Source organism: Chelon labrosus (genome assembly GCF_963514085.1).
Source record: "Chelon labrosus genome assembly, chromosome: 8".
NCBI lineage: Eukaryota > Metazoa > Chordata > Actinopteri > Mugiliformes > Mugilidae > Chelon > Chelon labrosus.
The window spans coordinates 28,075,464-28,091,122 of NC_140358.1; the positions used below are offsets into that span (position 1 = coordinate 28,075,464).

Here is a 15,659-nt window from a genome sequence, read left to right on the forward strand (position 1 = left end):
CTTGAGAGGAAGGCAGATAGAAGTTTGAGATTAGAGAAGAGCAACACACACACACACACACACACACACATGCACACACACACTTCCTACAACCTCATCCCTCCAGTACTCTCATGCATCCTTTCCTCATCTTCACTGATAAAACAGGTCTAATGTGAACCATCACGCCCACGTTTCAGGTTTCAGGAGGAAAATAAATCAGAAATTATTTAAATATTGTATTCAGTAAAATTATTGGGACTTTTTGTGCAGTTTCCTCATGGGATCAGTGATAAAAGTCGGTTCTGTTTGATGTTTCAGAAAATTCTGGAGGAAAATGAACGTTTAAGAATTTAAATATCATTTACTGACGACTGCATTCAGCAAATGTTTTTAATTCTCCCTTTAACGTTCATGTTGTCCTGTTCAAAACGGAGTTATAGTGCATAATAGAAGGATAAACTGATTTCAGTCATTTTTATAGTCTCATTCCAGATATGACGAATTGTAAAGAGGCAACATTAACCGGGTCACTGCTGGTGCGGTCAACCGGTTGGTCAGCTGAGCAGGTGTTCTTTTGTTTTTATTGTTCGTACTCGTTTTTTTCTCCTTATATGGGTCTTTCTGTTTTTTTTTTCTCCTTAAAATGTCTGTACTTGCACGTTAAGCTGCTCACTTGTGCCTTAAATTGCCGCCCGGGGACAAATAAAGTTTTCGAAATCTGCATCTGAAATATTATTACGAGTTTAGACGACAGCTTTTCTCCACAAGTCAGATCTGTCCTGTAATCCAGCAGATTTCTATCACACACTCTGCTCTGCTCTTTAAATCTTTAAATTATTAACTGTTAAACTGAGACGCTTGTAAATCTACACATGGATAAATTCTGGCTTTAATAAAAATATCAAGCGTCCATGTTTACTTTCCTTTCCTTCCATTCATTTACTATTTTATTTTGATAAGCTTTCTGGATCAGAAAATAGATATATATACAGTCTATATAAAGTTAAAGTTATATCCAGTGTAACAGGAGATCTCATATAAGAGTAGAATAGACTCGTGTGTTAAAATATGCATTATTGTCTCTTTATTCCAGGAATCCTAGAGGTTTTTATTTCAAACGGATCTCTTTAGTTAAAATGAGCTTTTACTGTGTGTTAGTGTTTTGTGACTTTATGTTTTGCACTAGTAACTCACCCAGCTGGGCAGTTTTGAATTTTATTTTGCAGGTAAAAGTAGAATTCAGCATTTTAAATGAACATCTAGGCTGGTTTGGGATAATTTTAAATTTTTTTTTTTACGCTGATTGATTTGAAACTAAACTAAAGTGCATTTACTCAAGACTGAATGTGCACTGCTTGCTTCTAAAGAATAGAGAATCATCCTACCAGTTTACTACCTCGTCACCAGATGTGAGCAGTCGTGCTGGTTGGTTTCTACAGTTTGTTGCTGGAGGATTTCTTTACTTTCACTGCATTGTTGTGTTTCTTTTTATGATAGACTTCTCTTTCCTGCAGCTTTAAGGCTGGAAACCCTCGAGTAAATCTTGCAACACTCCCTGTACAGCCTTGAGTTGCCTTTGCACAAAACACAGAACTGTTCCGAGCTCTTATCCCACAGCACTTGACCTTCACGGCGAATCACTGAAGGCATTTTATCACTGAAAGGTGCAGGAAGTTTTGCTGCTTTTGTGCGCTGTGCGGTACGACTTTCTGGTCCTGGCAGGAGTTTGGTAAATAATGCATGGTGGGATATTTAGAAGAGACGGAGAAACCAGGACCGAGCATTGGTGTGCATGCTTAAAGACTTTAATGCTGAGAGTTATGCACCCTGTCCCCTAAAACCTTTTTAGTAGAACTTACAATGCTGTACTACTTTTGTGACATTAATACTTTTTATACCTGCACCTAGACCCAGAAAACTGAAAGCAAGAGCACGACGGCATAATGTCATTTATGCTGCAGTGTAATTAGCTGATTTGCAGGCTTATTAAGTCTTTGATTGTTTGATTCTTCTTGCACACAGCTTCACATAAGCTATACATGTTCGATGTGAAAGACTGGCAAAGATCTGCATCTCCGTTTTAAACCTGAAAATAATCATTTTGTTGTTTAGGTACGAGGAGGAGGAGGAGGGAGGAGGAAAGCCCTGCAGCCATAGTAAAGTGTTTCCTTTCTAAATCACCGTGTGGAGATACAGTATTATATCCTTTAAAATGGGCCACTTCAGCGAGCATTAGTCTATGTAACCGGGATATTCGGCTTCACATCCACTAACACCACTCTGTGCTCCAGCCTGCAGTAATCATTCTGCAGCGTTAGCTTTCCGCAGCACTGTGCAATCACATTATAAAGGTGTTCTCCGTGAAACAATCCACTTGGATAAGCATAAATCTACATAGCAGCAGTTTTTTATTATTTTGCTCTCAATAAAATAAGTAGAATAACAGCAATATGCTCCAACCCGCAGCCGTCACATTAAAGTGTCACCTCTCTCTAAACGCGCTATGCAATCATATTACAAGGCTGTCTTTGACGAAGCCGCCGCCGCCGCCGCCGCGCATTGATGAGCGTAAATCTGCAGAGACAGATTTGGATCCTCGGGGCCTCTCGGCACCAAAAGGCAGGAAGAAGAGCCCGGAAAACAGTTAGCAGACAAATATCCCTCGGCCCAACATTAATCTGCGTAAAGCGCCGGCGCGAGGAGGTGACTTGTGTGTAATTTGCGCCGAACATCCCACAACAGAAGGAGCAGAGCGGAGCCTCTAATCGGGAGGAACGGCGGCTGGCGATGGCGGCTCGAGGCCCTGACCTGCTGACTGGATTCTGCTGAGCACGCTGGAAGAGAAATCTCCTCTCCCTCTTCTCTCTCTCTCTCTCCCCCTACACCGTTCTGTCCTCCCTTCCTATCTCTTCTCTTGTCCGCCTACTGCCTACGTCTCCTTCTCCATGATGGCTTTCTCACTCCGGGTCGAGTACGTAGCTAGCTGTGACTCATTCATTCATTCTTTCCCCTCTCTACTTCCTCATTCCTTCCTTTCCTGCCCTTTTGTGTCCATTTTCCTTTCCTCAGCTCTCCTTTCATGTCCTTCACTGCCCTTTAATTTAGTTTGCCTCCTCCTATTATTCTATTACTACGTTTTTTATTTTTTCCTTCCGATATAATTCCATTTCTTTTAATTTTTTCTTCCCAGTATCATCCCCCAATCCCCCCATTTCTCCTCTTTCATATTACATCCTTCCTCTCTTGCTTTGACATTAACCTAATCTCCCTATCCCTCCTCGTCTCCTGTGCCGTCCTCCCCTTTCCCTCCTAAACCCGACATTTCCACCAAAAACTTGTCTAAAGCCAACGGGCGGCGCAGCTTAAAGACGAGCCCGCGTGCCTCTTTGAAGCAAAAAAAATTAGGATTACCATTTGAGATGAGAGACGGACGAGGAGAGAACATCAATAAACATCATTACTAGTAAAAGGTTTGAGGGTTCCTGCGAGGGTACTGAAGGAAAACTGAGTCAAAGGAAACAGAACGTTCTCTTATTGCTCGCTGGAACATAATTAGAAGAATCGATAGACTTTAACGTCCAGCGTGCCACATAACTTCTCAGTAAGTCGCCCTGTCTGTGTTTTCCGGTTGTTTGACCAGCTGGTGCTTGTGTCATCAGTACATCAGGTCATCAACAACCTAAAATGAAGGCAGCGTGGAAGTGCATAAAAAAATAAAACAAGTAAAAATGTGGTTTCTCTAATGGCCACTAGGGGCTGGCTCAAAAAGTGAGTCAATCCCTATAGACGTCCACGTTAAAATGTCCAACTTCACAGCAGAAATAAACAGTTTTGGTCTCTACAGTTAATTTCTCCTTTCACTTGTTTAAATAATATCAAGGTTTAAAGTTATGCTGAATTTAGGGCGCCTCATTGACTATTACTGAATTAGTTGGGAGTTGGGCGGCAGCTAGAGGCGCCACACTGAGCTTCAAAACTGCTCTCCAGGAAACATATGGGTGACGTGTATATATACTGTCAATGTTTTATGTTCACATGGCTGCAGGAATTATGAGAGGAGCTGAAGAGGAAGTCAGGTGATGTTTCTGTATTGCTACTCTTATTCAGAGGAGGTTGGGGCGGATGGATGGGTGGACAAACTGTCAGATTCCTGCTTTAAAATATGATTTTGATAATAAATTAAGTTTTATTATATTCACAAAAGCCGTACAACTGCAAAAGAGGAAGTCGGGTGACGTTGCTGTTTTGCTATCCCTGTAAAGAGGAGATTGGGGTAGATGGATGGGTGGACAGTTTCCTGTTTAAACCCAGTCGAATATCTTATATTTTTTTGATGATAAATACACAGTTAAGTTTTATTATATTCACAATAGTCGTCTAACCCTAACAAAATTCTTGTTGTTTCCCAAAATGACCATGTTTTTGTGCCTGAATCAAAATGTTTTGTCAGTGGTTTATGTTCACTTGGCTGCAGGAATTATGAGAGGAGCTAAAGAAGAAGTCAGGTGATGTCTCTGTATTGCTATCGACATACAGAGGAGGTCGGGGCGGATGGATGGGTGGACAAACTGTCAGATTCCTGCTTTAAAGCAGTAGCTGTTTCTTTAAACCATGATTTTGATAATAAATTAAGTTTTATTATATTCACAAGAGTCGTACAGCCGCAAAAGAGGAAATCGGGTGACGCTGCTGTTTTGCTATCCCTATAAAGAGGAGATTGGGGTAGATGGATGGGTGGACAGTTTCCTGTTACTAGTCACATATCTTATCATTTTTATAGTAAATATGTGTTTGATCATATGCACAATAATTGACTAACCTTAACAAAATTCTTACAAAGTGTTTGTGCCAGAATCGCTCTCCAGGAAACATATGGGTGACGTGTTCATATACAGTCAATGGTTTATGTTCACATGGCTGCAGGAATTATGAGAGGAGCCAAAGAGGAAGTCAGGTGATGTTTCTGTATTGCTATTCCTATAGAGAGGAGGTTGGGGCGGATGGATGGGTGCACGAACGAATGTGCCAACGACTGTATAGCTCGTTTCTCTATTCATGACAATCATTATTAGTTATGGTGCGTTCACACTACGAGCGACCAAAGCTACAACTCAGTTAAAAATGTGTTGTAGCTCTTTCACTGCAAAGAGAAGTGAGAAGTTATCAATTTCCAAATGATGTGACGTTCGTCCTTCACTGTTTCACACTCTGGAAGTCTACATGGTCTCTAACTTTGGAAGAATTACCACTTGAACACAAGAGGCACTCTCGAAGCAACGTGTCCTCGGTCTCTGATAAACGCCTCCTCTTTAGGAGGGAACAGACTGTAAGTTTTCCTGCTTTAAACCAGTAGCCGTTTTTTTTTTAACCATATCTTATCTTTTTTTGATAGTAAATCAGTTTTATTACATTCACACTAGTTGTCAAACCTTAATGAAATTGTAATTGTTACCTAAAACAACTCGGTTTGCTGCTGATCAGAGACTTTTTAGTCTGCAGCTCTTCATCACTCTTGACACAGTCCATGGACACAGTGTAAAGAGTTTACAGCAACCAGTCAATCAACCGTTTCTGGCCCAGTAATTACAGATCAACAGTAGATCTTTTGATCGGAAGAATGCCAAACATGTCAAGGTTGAAAGGTTCATTGTCGATGTTGGAAATAGTTGTTAAGTTATGGTAAGTAATTTTCAACTTTAATAATTATTATTTTATGCGTATCTGAATTATTCTAGCATATATGAAGCGTGACAAAGGGATTTTAAGTCTAATCAAATATGATAAATATCTAAAACACTATACTACAGGGTGCTGTAAGAGTCTTTTATATGAGTGTACTGCAGCCTAGACCCAACGTTAACATTTACACTGTCGTCCTCGGTTCTTAGGCTGATTGACATTCCTCTCTGAACTTCTTAAGCTATTATTCTCTCCCTGCTATTTGAACATGAAAATGAGAAATTATTTCTTATTAGCTCTGCAGCTTTTTTGTGTCTTTTCTTTTTTTCCCCCCTTCTGTCGAGCCAATGGGTAAGTTATGCATGGCAGCAGCCCGGAGGCAGGCAGGCTGCTGCTGCGTGCTAATATAAAACGTCGTCTCCTGTGATGCTGACAGTGTTGGCCGGCAGAATAAGCTCAGGAGGTAATTGGGGTCTTTAGTCGACAAACCAACACGGCCGTTCTCAATAGCGTTATTCATCCAGAGTAATCGGACACAAAAGGATCATATCTGCAGCACGGCGGATTAAGACGAGGCTGAAGCCGAACTCTATTTTATAATGGCACAGTTTAAGTTCAAATATTTTGGGGGGAATTCAACCTCCGATACGTCCAGCACTAGTGTTATCATCATTTCTAGTCTCTCTGGCAGCTTTGCCCAAAAATATGACCCAGTGCATCACCTCTGCTGTTTGCTCCATCACCAACTGTAATTGTCTGGAACGTCCTGCAGCAGTAATTGCAGGATGGACCATGTGAGCACAGTGTGTGTGTGTATGTGTGTGTGTGTGTGTGTGTGTATGGGCGTAACATGACGTCCTGTCTGTGCATGCAAATTAGGGCCACATACACATTAGTCACGACTGACGGGAGCCACTGTGCAAGAGGGGCCTGCTGCGCTACGAGCGTTAGCATGTTAAGCTAACGAGACAAATGGGCCGAGAGGGATTTTTTCAAACACGGGTCAGCACAGAACAAATGGGGAGTGGACTGTACTGTACTCTGCGGTGCTCTACTGTACCGTATTGTTCAGTCTCTGCACTGGGCTGCAGTTTTATTCCAGCGCACGTTCTCTATGCAACATCCTGCACAATCCTCTGCATGTGCGCACATTATTTTCCTGCGCTGTGGTATTACACAACCACTGCTCCTATGATATTATTTGTCAAACTCTCAGCTTCTTTGGTTTCTCCCTGCAGAACACCGCCAAGGTCCCAAATTCAATTTCGACTAAAATAAAGAAAAAGGTTCGTGCTGGAGTCTGGATCCGCGGTGCAACGTCCTGATAGGTGACGCAGCAGGATAGTGGAGGAACAACACCGTCCTGCGGCGCTCCAGCTTCCAGCCATAATACGAATGCACCCGAGCACATTATTTACTCCTTATAAAATGAAATAAAACAAGAACACATCAGTGATTCAGATCCTGTGAAGCAGCTTCAGCAGCTCTGACACCATTTTTAGTTCTATATATCAGTTCTTCTCATCAGCATCCGGAGCCGTCAATGTGCAATCACCGGGCGTCCAGTAAAAGCTTTGTGTAACTTGACAACCAGTGCAAAAAGGCTTAAAGATTAAAGCAGTCGATTTGGAGGAAGCCTTAAAAGAAACCGTGTCTGCGTTGGCACTCGTGGAGGAGAAAACAAGCGTTAGTTTCTCAGAAAACGTCTTCTTTTGCCAGACACAGCTGGCTCCGAAGTGTTTCGCCACTAATGACACAATTATGCGTGGCATTAAGGGAGGGAAAACAAAAAGAAAAAAAAAACAAAAACATCTTAGTCAGCACAATTAAGTACAGCTTGAAAGGTGTGCTGACAAATACTTTTCACTCAATTGCAATCGATGACAACCTGCAGTAACACAAGAATAGATCCCTAAAAGGCATTTCCCCAATGTTCCTAATGTTATCAACATTTGGAAAATGCCTCATCGGTGCATGAGAGAGAGGTAAAAATAAAGGGAAAGATGGTCGGGGGAAGAAAAGAAAGAAAAAAGAAAAAGAGGGGAAGTAAAAAAAGAAAAAAAAAGAAAAAGGAAAGTACCTTTCTTGTGAGTAGCTTCATTTTTGGAGCCTTTGGGGTCTAATAAAAAAAAGATCAGAATTAAACACAGCAGATACTAACAACATGTTACCAACTCTACGTTGTTTGTCCCCGTTCAGGAAAACAACCGCTTTGTCTATCAAGGAGCGAACAAGACAGCAAGGCTTGATTATCTAAAGGTGTCGCACTGCTGCCAACACTCAGCGAGGGTGAGTGTGTGGCAGTGGGGAGGGGGGAGGAGACTTAGGAGGGGGGAGGGGGGCAGGGAGGAAGGGGGGCAACATACTGTGAAGGCAATAGCAGGAAGGAGGGATGCACGAGTCTGTAGAGTCACAGTCTACTGCCATACTGCAGCGGGCAGGAGAGGAGAGGCGATGCACTGAGATGAAGAGGAGGAGGGTTGCAATGCAGATCTGTCAAGAGGAGCTGAAGTAAGACTAGCAAAATGCACTACAGGAGATGCAAGAGGCCAGAGAGAAAGAGGAGGAAGAGGAGGAGGGCAGGGAAAGTGCAAAGACTACATGTCAAACCGGCTTCATTTAGATTTTTTTGCTCAAATGACACTTTTTTTTCCACCTCTGATCTTTTTGAGCAACAGGTTGACGGTGAGTTAGCATATTTCCCATAACTGGACTGAAATGAATCGGCCTATTAACAAAGTTTTTCACAAATGGATTCTTTTGTCCCTCTCGATAATTTGCCTCCAGCTACATGAATGATCTCCGACTCTGAAATGAAATCACGCTCCGCTCCTTTAAACGGGGGCTATCAATTTGAGGTCGTTTGGCTGAAATGGAGCCCATCGGAATGACAAAAGGTTCTACAGTACGTCCACCTCCCCTCCCGCTTCCAGAAAAAAATGTAAATCTTCGACCTCTTAAAAACGGGCCACATCATTTCAGACAAACCTCGGATAGGGAACTTTTTCAGTTCTGCAGAGAGGCTGATTTATAATGGAGAAATGCCAACCTGCTAATGTCAAGGAATTGGAAGTTAAGGCCGAACGATTCATTGTTCCTCAGTGACAAGGCCCCTTTATTTCTCCCCCCTGTTCACTCCAGGAAAGTTACAGCTCGACAAAAGACTTGGCCTGATGTGTCACTGAAGATCAGTGGCTTATTGGATTTGTCTGGAAAGTTCAAGCAAGTACAAGGAGACGAAACTTTCACTGTTGCTGACTAGCAGATAGCAAACGCACAACACAAGCTGCCCGACGACTTAATACGCTAATGCTTCATGCACTTACAACACTAGAGTCTGTACATGACCCGATCAGGTTTGTTTTTGCCCCCGATCCGATTACTGAACGTTTAATCTAGAGTATATGTCCTAGAGTTGGTCTCCTGTAGCTTCCTAAAGTCTTTCCTTGTCTTCTCCTAGAGTCGACTGGACAACGTAGTGTGGAGAGGGTAGCTGGTACCTTGTGTTCTCTACTCCAGAAATGTTCTGGTCATCCAACGCTGCCATAAACTCCCTAACCCTCTCTGGAAGATGTTTCTCCTTGACGCTGTCTTCAGGAAACTTTTCTCTTCTTTTAAACGTTCAGTGTTTGTTGTTGTTGTTTGGGTGCAGCCTTTGACTGAGTGGACTCCATGGATTCTGTTTAGATGATCAACTACTACCACCTTGGTTCCTCTTCTTCTACTTGGATTTTTGGCAGCTTTGACGCTAGCCAACACAGAGGAAGATGTGGTTTTGGTTTATTGCGGACCTAAAATAAATAACTAAAAAAGATCGGGCTTGTCTAAAGCCTGATAATGATCTCATCCGATCATTTCCCTGATACTGATTGGGACGTCCCACCTAGAATCCATACCAGATATATCATACATCTCATTCTGACTAACAAACGTTAAACAGCTCACAAGCACATAATGATCACAACTGTATTTACTTTCAATTAATTCTTACAGACGTTCATTAATACACAGGATTAGATGTTACAATCCCTTGTGCCAAAATCCCAGGCAAAACACATTTAGAGGCCCTGTCCAGCTGAGAAACTCTAACAAACCTACAGTCATGTGATATGACGCTTGACCTACAATCTAAATGAACTAAGTAAATGCTGCTGGCTTGTATGGCCCGCTCAGCAGCAGACACTAACTCAAACCTTGTGAAATATAAGCTAACCAAATACTGCTGGCTAGCTTAACCTACAATCTAAATAAACTAAGTTAATGCTGCTGGCTTGTAGGCCCACAGAGCAGCAGAGGATAATTCAAACATTGTGAAACATAAGCTAACCTAACGCTGCTGGCTTGTATGGCCCGCTCAGCAGCTAACCATAGCTACCAAGCAACATGAAGACATCAGATACCTGGCCTAAACAACAGCAGTATCCAGCATGTCATTGAGGTTTTCAAGTGGGCACCTCCCTTCACCGATGTTTCGTCCTGGAGTCACCCCCCCTCCACGCTGCCACTGCAAAACTCTGTTTTTCTCACCATTAATATTAGACAACAACTAATATTTCAATAATTAGACTAGTCCTTTTATGAATCACGACACAAACAAATCTACCGTGGTTCGCCCCGTTGATGCGGGCTGAAACACGAACCAATCGACCACATCTATAATGATTTGCGTTATTAGACCGTTGTTTTTAACCAAAACAACCAGATTCATTCCTTCCGTCCACTTAACTTCAATCAGAGGCTAAAAGGTTTCCTCTTGCAGGAGTTTTCCCTTCTCTTTCATAGTTCACATTTCCTGATTGACGTCCTATTTTGCTCCGAACTGAGTAAACTGGGCCCAACCTGCTTTGCTGTACTTGACAACTGCCATCGTGAGAGATGGCAACCTCTCCGAGTAAGAAGTCCGGGCACGATATTGTAATCTGTCATTGTCAGGCAGGAAAAAAAAAAAAGAAGAAGAAGCAAAAAGCAAAAAAAAAGAAGAAAGGGAAATGGCCTCTAAGATAGATGGAAAGTATTCGTCGCGACCATGAACTGTTGTAGACAGGTGACTTAAACTCTATAATCTGCCTGAATCCATGAAAGGCAATTTTCCCTCCCTCCTTCTCTTGCGCACGACAATCTCTGTGTGTCAGTGCTAAGCCCGGGCTTAGCCCCGCGGCCGGGCTGCCTGTCGAACATCTGAGCACCTGATTCCTGGCATTAAAACCACAGCAGCTTTGGTTTCTTTCTCTGCTTCAGCTGCTGGCGGCGGGTTAGGGATCTCATAACGCTGGCTAATTACGAGCACTGTGCAGAATCGATTCTCCTGGCTTTTGCAGGAGGAGGTGTAAAAAAAAAAAAAAAAAAAATGTCTTTGTGTTACAAGACAAAGGGTATTTTTTTGTTGTTAAATGAGAACAGGGATCTTTCCTAAATGATTTTTCTGTCCTCTTTGTTCTCCGCCCCGCCGTCTCCCTCCATCAGCCAGCGATTAGACACATCTGCCATGTAAACCCCGAAAACAGCAGCTCGCCTCCTTTGCGATTGTGCAGCAGCAGCAGCAGCAGTAAACAATTACATGTCACCCTCTCCATCAGGGCCTTTTAGGAGCTTAAACCGTTTATTTTTTTTTTTTTTTAGTTTTGTCTTCCTCAAGCTGGTAATTAGAGGTGTGATGGGATTCCACCGGAGGACTCAATGGCCTTTTATAAAGCAGCATTCCTCTCCTTATAAACTTGTTAGCCACGGACCAGCGGGCTGCAGAGCGAGGAAGACAGAGTAATGTAGCCATCAACTCTCCTTACACATCCCAGATTAGCGTTTCCGCCGCCCGGAGCTAAAGAGATTCCACGTTCTTGTCCGCCCCGCTATCTTTGGATCGAGAAGTTACAACGACGTGGTGTGAGGTATTTATAGAAATGGAACTCATTCATTCTGACAACATGGCTCGTTTGACGGTGCTCTAATTATTTCGGGTCTTTATTTCACGACCAGGCCGGCTACTTTTGGCTGTGAGATCTGGTCAAACACGACCTTTTATATCTTTTTCATTTCCCTGCTCCTCTCCTCCATCCTCCCATCAGTCTCTCTCTCTCTCAGTGCCCTCATACATTCAGCTGCCTTTTACCATTACCCTACTCTATATTCCTCTCTTCGTCGCCCTTGCCTTTCCGCCTCCTCCTCCTCCTCCTCCTGGTAGACGCAGAAGCGAGATCAATATTTTTTGTCATAACTCAGGGGGGAGAGTCACCTTCTGCGGCGACATTAAAAATTCCTCGCTCCGTGCAATATAGTCCCCATCCAAATTTCCTGGCTCGGAAAGGATAGGGCCATTACCCAGAATACTAAAAGAGCCTCGAGACCTTCCTCTGGGCAAAACTGCCCGCTCGCGCCGGCAGATTCATGCGTTTGCATCCTTGTAGACGGTCGCAAAAAAAATAAAAAATAGCAAGAGTGGATATTACAGTTTCAGAGCTGCTTATTCAAGTCTGCTGCAAGTGTTATACATAACTGAGCAATACCGTAGCCCACTGGGACCTGCGTTAGCATCACAATTCTGGTGCTAAGCTAGTGGAAACATATTCTGCGCTTGCAGACCCTGGATTGTGCCATCTGCACTTCTTTCCAATGTCCCGTCGTAAGCAAATCCCTCCATTTTCAACGCTGCCTCACCCCTTCCCTTCCATCACCCCTCGTTCAGTTTCTTCCCCCACCCTGCAGCCATTCCCTCCATCCCACGCTCATTACCTTATGCCCATTAATCCCATTAAGTAGCCATTAAACAAGTGCTGATAACGCTGAATGAACGTCAAGCTCCAGCGGCTAATAACCACGGTCCCACCTCGATACGTTCAAGAATGGTGAGGAGAGGAAGAGGAAGAGGAAGAGGAGAAGGAGGAGAAGGAGGAGGGGAGCTGCACGACACAAGTGTGGCATAGAGTAATAGGAGTGTAGCTTTGTGCAATGACGAGTGCTGCAACTGTGAAAAGAGACAGAGGGAAGTGAGGAGGAGGAGGAGGTGAAAGGAGGAAGCCAAACTTGTAAATATACCGCTGTAGTTTGTATATTTACCCGAGTCCACATGTTCAGAATTGAGCTTGGAAGCGAAATTGATCATAACAGGGATTTAAGAGCAGAGGGAAGGAGGGAGCTTTGCCAAACCAGCCATGGGAGCAGCGTGAAATAAAAGGACTGCATCCGAAGAAGCAAACTCCGAGCTAAGGCAACTGCGGCTGCGGCTGTTCAAGGGTGCCGAAAACCTGCTGAGGTAGATAGACACCCACCAACCAACCATCCCACCCCCAACATCCCTGACTGCACACTGAGTTTAAGGCCGGCGACACAATTCAGGGTCTTTCCGGGTACCGATTCCTGCCCTGCAGAGGGGGTAACGGAGGCGGAAGTGGAGAGGGGAGTTAAGTCGTCACGGGTATACATGGCTCGCCAGCAGCATGCTCTGGTTGAGCTTAAAATCAGAAGCTCGCCGGCGGTCATCGTCCTCGCTGCCGCTCAGCTTGAGTGATGAGGAAGGACAAGGTTATGGCAGAGAAGTAGAGGGGAGTCGCAGCTGTAGTCTGTGCCATTCATCAAGTGTCCGCACACACAGAAAGAGGAATCGCACCATCGCAAACACACCTTACCCTCACTGGCTCTCTCTCTCTAACCCTCATACAGGCTCATTTATCTGCCTGGCGCCATGTGGCCGTTCATCTACCAGGGGGTAGCAGATCAGAAAAGAAAAGGGGGGTTGAGGAACCGAACAGCCTCCTTCCTGCTCTGTGAACACCAGCGCTGCCTGCCCACCTGGTCGGCCAGGTCAAAGAGGTGCAGTTTGTTTCGCGGATCAGCGAGAATCGGTAAACAAGGCTTCAATATGGCAAAAGCTGGGGCGATGGGGGAGTTAAAGGAGAGGGAAGGGGGAGAAAATGACCTTGTTTTTCATTCAGTGCCAGAGGAAAAGGTCCGGGCATGTAGGACGAGAGATGACGAAAATCAAAAGAAAAAGGCAGAGGGCGGGAGGCGCATGACGACGGGACTGAGCCTAGATTAAATTTAAGAGAATGCAATAAAACAATCGATTTGTGGGTAAGTAAAAGAAAAGTAAGAAAGCAGGTGCAAACGCTGGAGGAGAATGAGAGATTGATTAAAAACCAAAGTGGACGGGAGTAAGATGAAGGGAGGAAAGGTTTGAGATATGAAAGAAAAAAGGGTGGATGGTAAAGTTTAGGAGAGGAATAAAGTAGGTCCAAATCATGAAGGCGTTGGCGAGTGAAGGACAGAACTGATCGAGGAAGGAAAGCGGTAACACCATTACAAGAATGAGAAAGCAGGAAAGAGAGAATGGACTCATGGATTATAAATGGCTTGTCCTGAATGTGTCAGGAGTGTTTGCTCTCCTCCCCCCGACTGCAGAGGAACCAGCTAAATCAATCGGAAGCTTTTTGGTCGACACAGTGGACGTCCGGTCACGATCTGGGTAATTTCCTCTCACGCCCGCATATTCGTAGCTTTGGGGCAAATCTCATTTGTTCCCTCTCTGGTTTCCCTCCTGGCCCTCAGTCTGCTGCCGCTGCAGGGCAGAATTAGCAGGGCTGTTGCTAATACGAGGAGTGTGTAAACGGTGGAGGCGGAAGGGAAGAACAATCACCTTCAGTTTAGGAAAAGCAGCTGAAATATTGTGCTATTAACATTTGCTTCTAACTTTTTTTTTTTTTTTCCAGGAACTTTGTAGTTTAAGATATCCCTTAATATTTACAAGTTACCATAAAGGTTTCAAAAGTTAACTTGATTTAAAAGTTCATAAAGTCTGAGCAGGAATTGGAAGCAAACCCAGAAGAAGGTGCCATGTTTAAGTCCAATTCTTCTTAATTTGTGGATGTAGGCGAGCCAACGTCACAACCTTTATCTTGGGCCGTCAACAGATGTCTTTTCACGATGTTGGACACGGTGCACTCCGTGGCTTTTAGCCCTGCGACACATTAGCTTATTAGTTGCTAGTTAGCTTGCAAGCTCAACCACTGGGTTGCAAACTTAAGGATAGCTTGCTCATTAGGTAAACTAGAGCTAACCTGAGTTAGCATTAGCTTTATTTTTAATTTGTCCAGGTCCTGGTATATAGTCAAAATAACAAGCTGAAACAAGAGCAACTGGACTTGTAGAGTTTCTGGAGATGTTTCATCTGAGTAGCTTCTTCAGTTCTAGTTCTTCAACACTTCCATGTCGTTATATGAGGAATCTGTTCCGGTTGCTACTTGGATCGATGTTGAAATGTCTTCAAGAATCTCTACAACTCCAGTTGTTCTTGTTTCAGCTCGCTTTTGGACATACGGTTTACCATAGCTCACGTTTTCCTGACCAGGCGAGTTTCCGTCCAGGAAAACAAGAACAAAATAGATTCCTCATCTGGTCATTAACGGACTCTAGCAATCTAACACTTATCAAACCCCAACTCCCCACCAGTCTTTTAGAAATGAAGAAGCCACTTGGACAAAACGTCTTCAGGGAACTCTACAAGTCCAGTCGCCCTTGTTTCGTCTTATCTTTTTAATCGTGGTAATCAAAGTTCTGGTCACCACTACAAATTCCTACATTTTTTAGAAAGTACATTATCAATTAATCCAAATTACAAAAAATCTCCATGACTACACTTTACCATGCTACAGTTAGAGCCTGAAATAAATGGGGAAAGGGGAATCACACCTCCATTACACCAACTCCATTTTCAAATAAAGACCCAACCCTCTGGAACTCACCTCCTGTCAGTTTAAATTCCAAGATTTACTTAAACTCTATCTAGAACTGCAACCGTTACCATCGATATGTTAAATATGTTTTAACTAGTTTGGTGTTATTTCTTTCTCTGTTTGTGTGCAAGTTGCTGCTGTCATTGCCTTTATTGTACATACTATGTTACATGTATTTTGATGATTGTCGTGCCCATCCATGGACTGGTGTTGGGAATTAGCTTCCACTTCTGCAATTGTCTTTCTGTCTTCCCTTATAAATAAACAAACAGTGAT

General features: G+C 43.5%; 1 protein-coding gene across 5 annotated transcripts in view; it reads right to left on the reverse strand.

The window, feature by feature from the left end:
- Nucleotides 1-15,659, reverse strand: part of glra1 (glycine receptor, alpha 1) — a gene marked incomplete at both ends in the record, with an annotated part of 110,675 nt that overhangs the window by 60,198 nt on the left and 34,818 nt on the right. For 4 of the 5 annotated variants that reach the window (XM_084549718.1, XM_084549719.1, XM_084549717.1 and 1 more), the window contains one exon: nucleotides 7,742-7,780. The exons of the other annotated variant lie outside the window; for it this stretch is intronic. In XM_084549718.1, coding sequence (XP_084405844.1) covers nucleotides 7,742-7,780 — 39 coding nt within the window. The remainder of the gene's footprint in view (nucleotides 1-7,741; nucleotides 7,781-15,659) is intronic. 5 annotated transcript variants of the gene reach the window in all.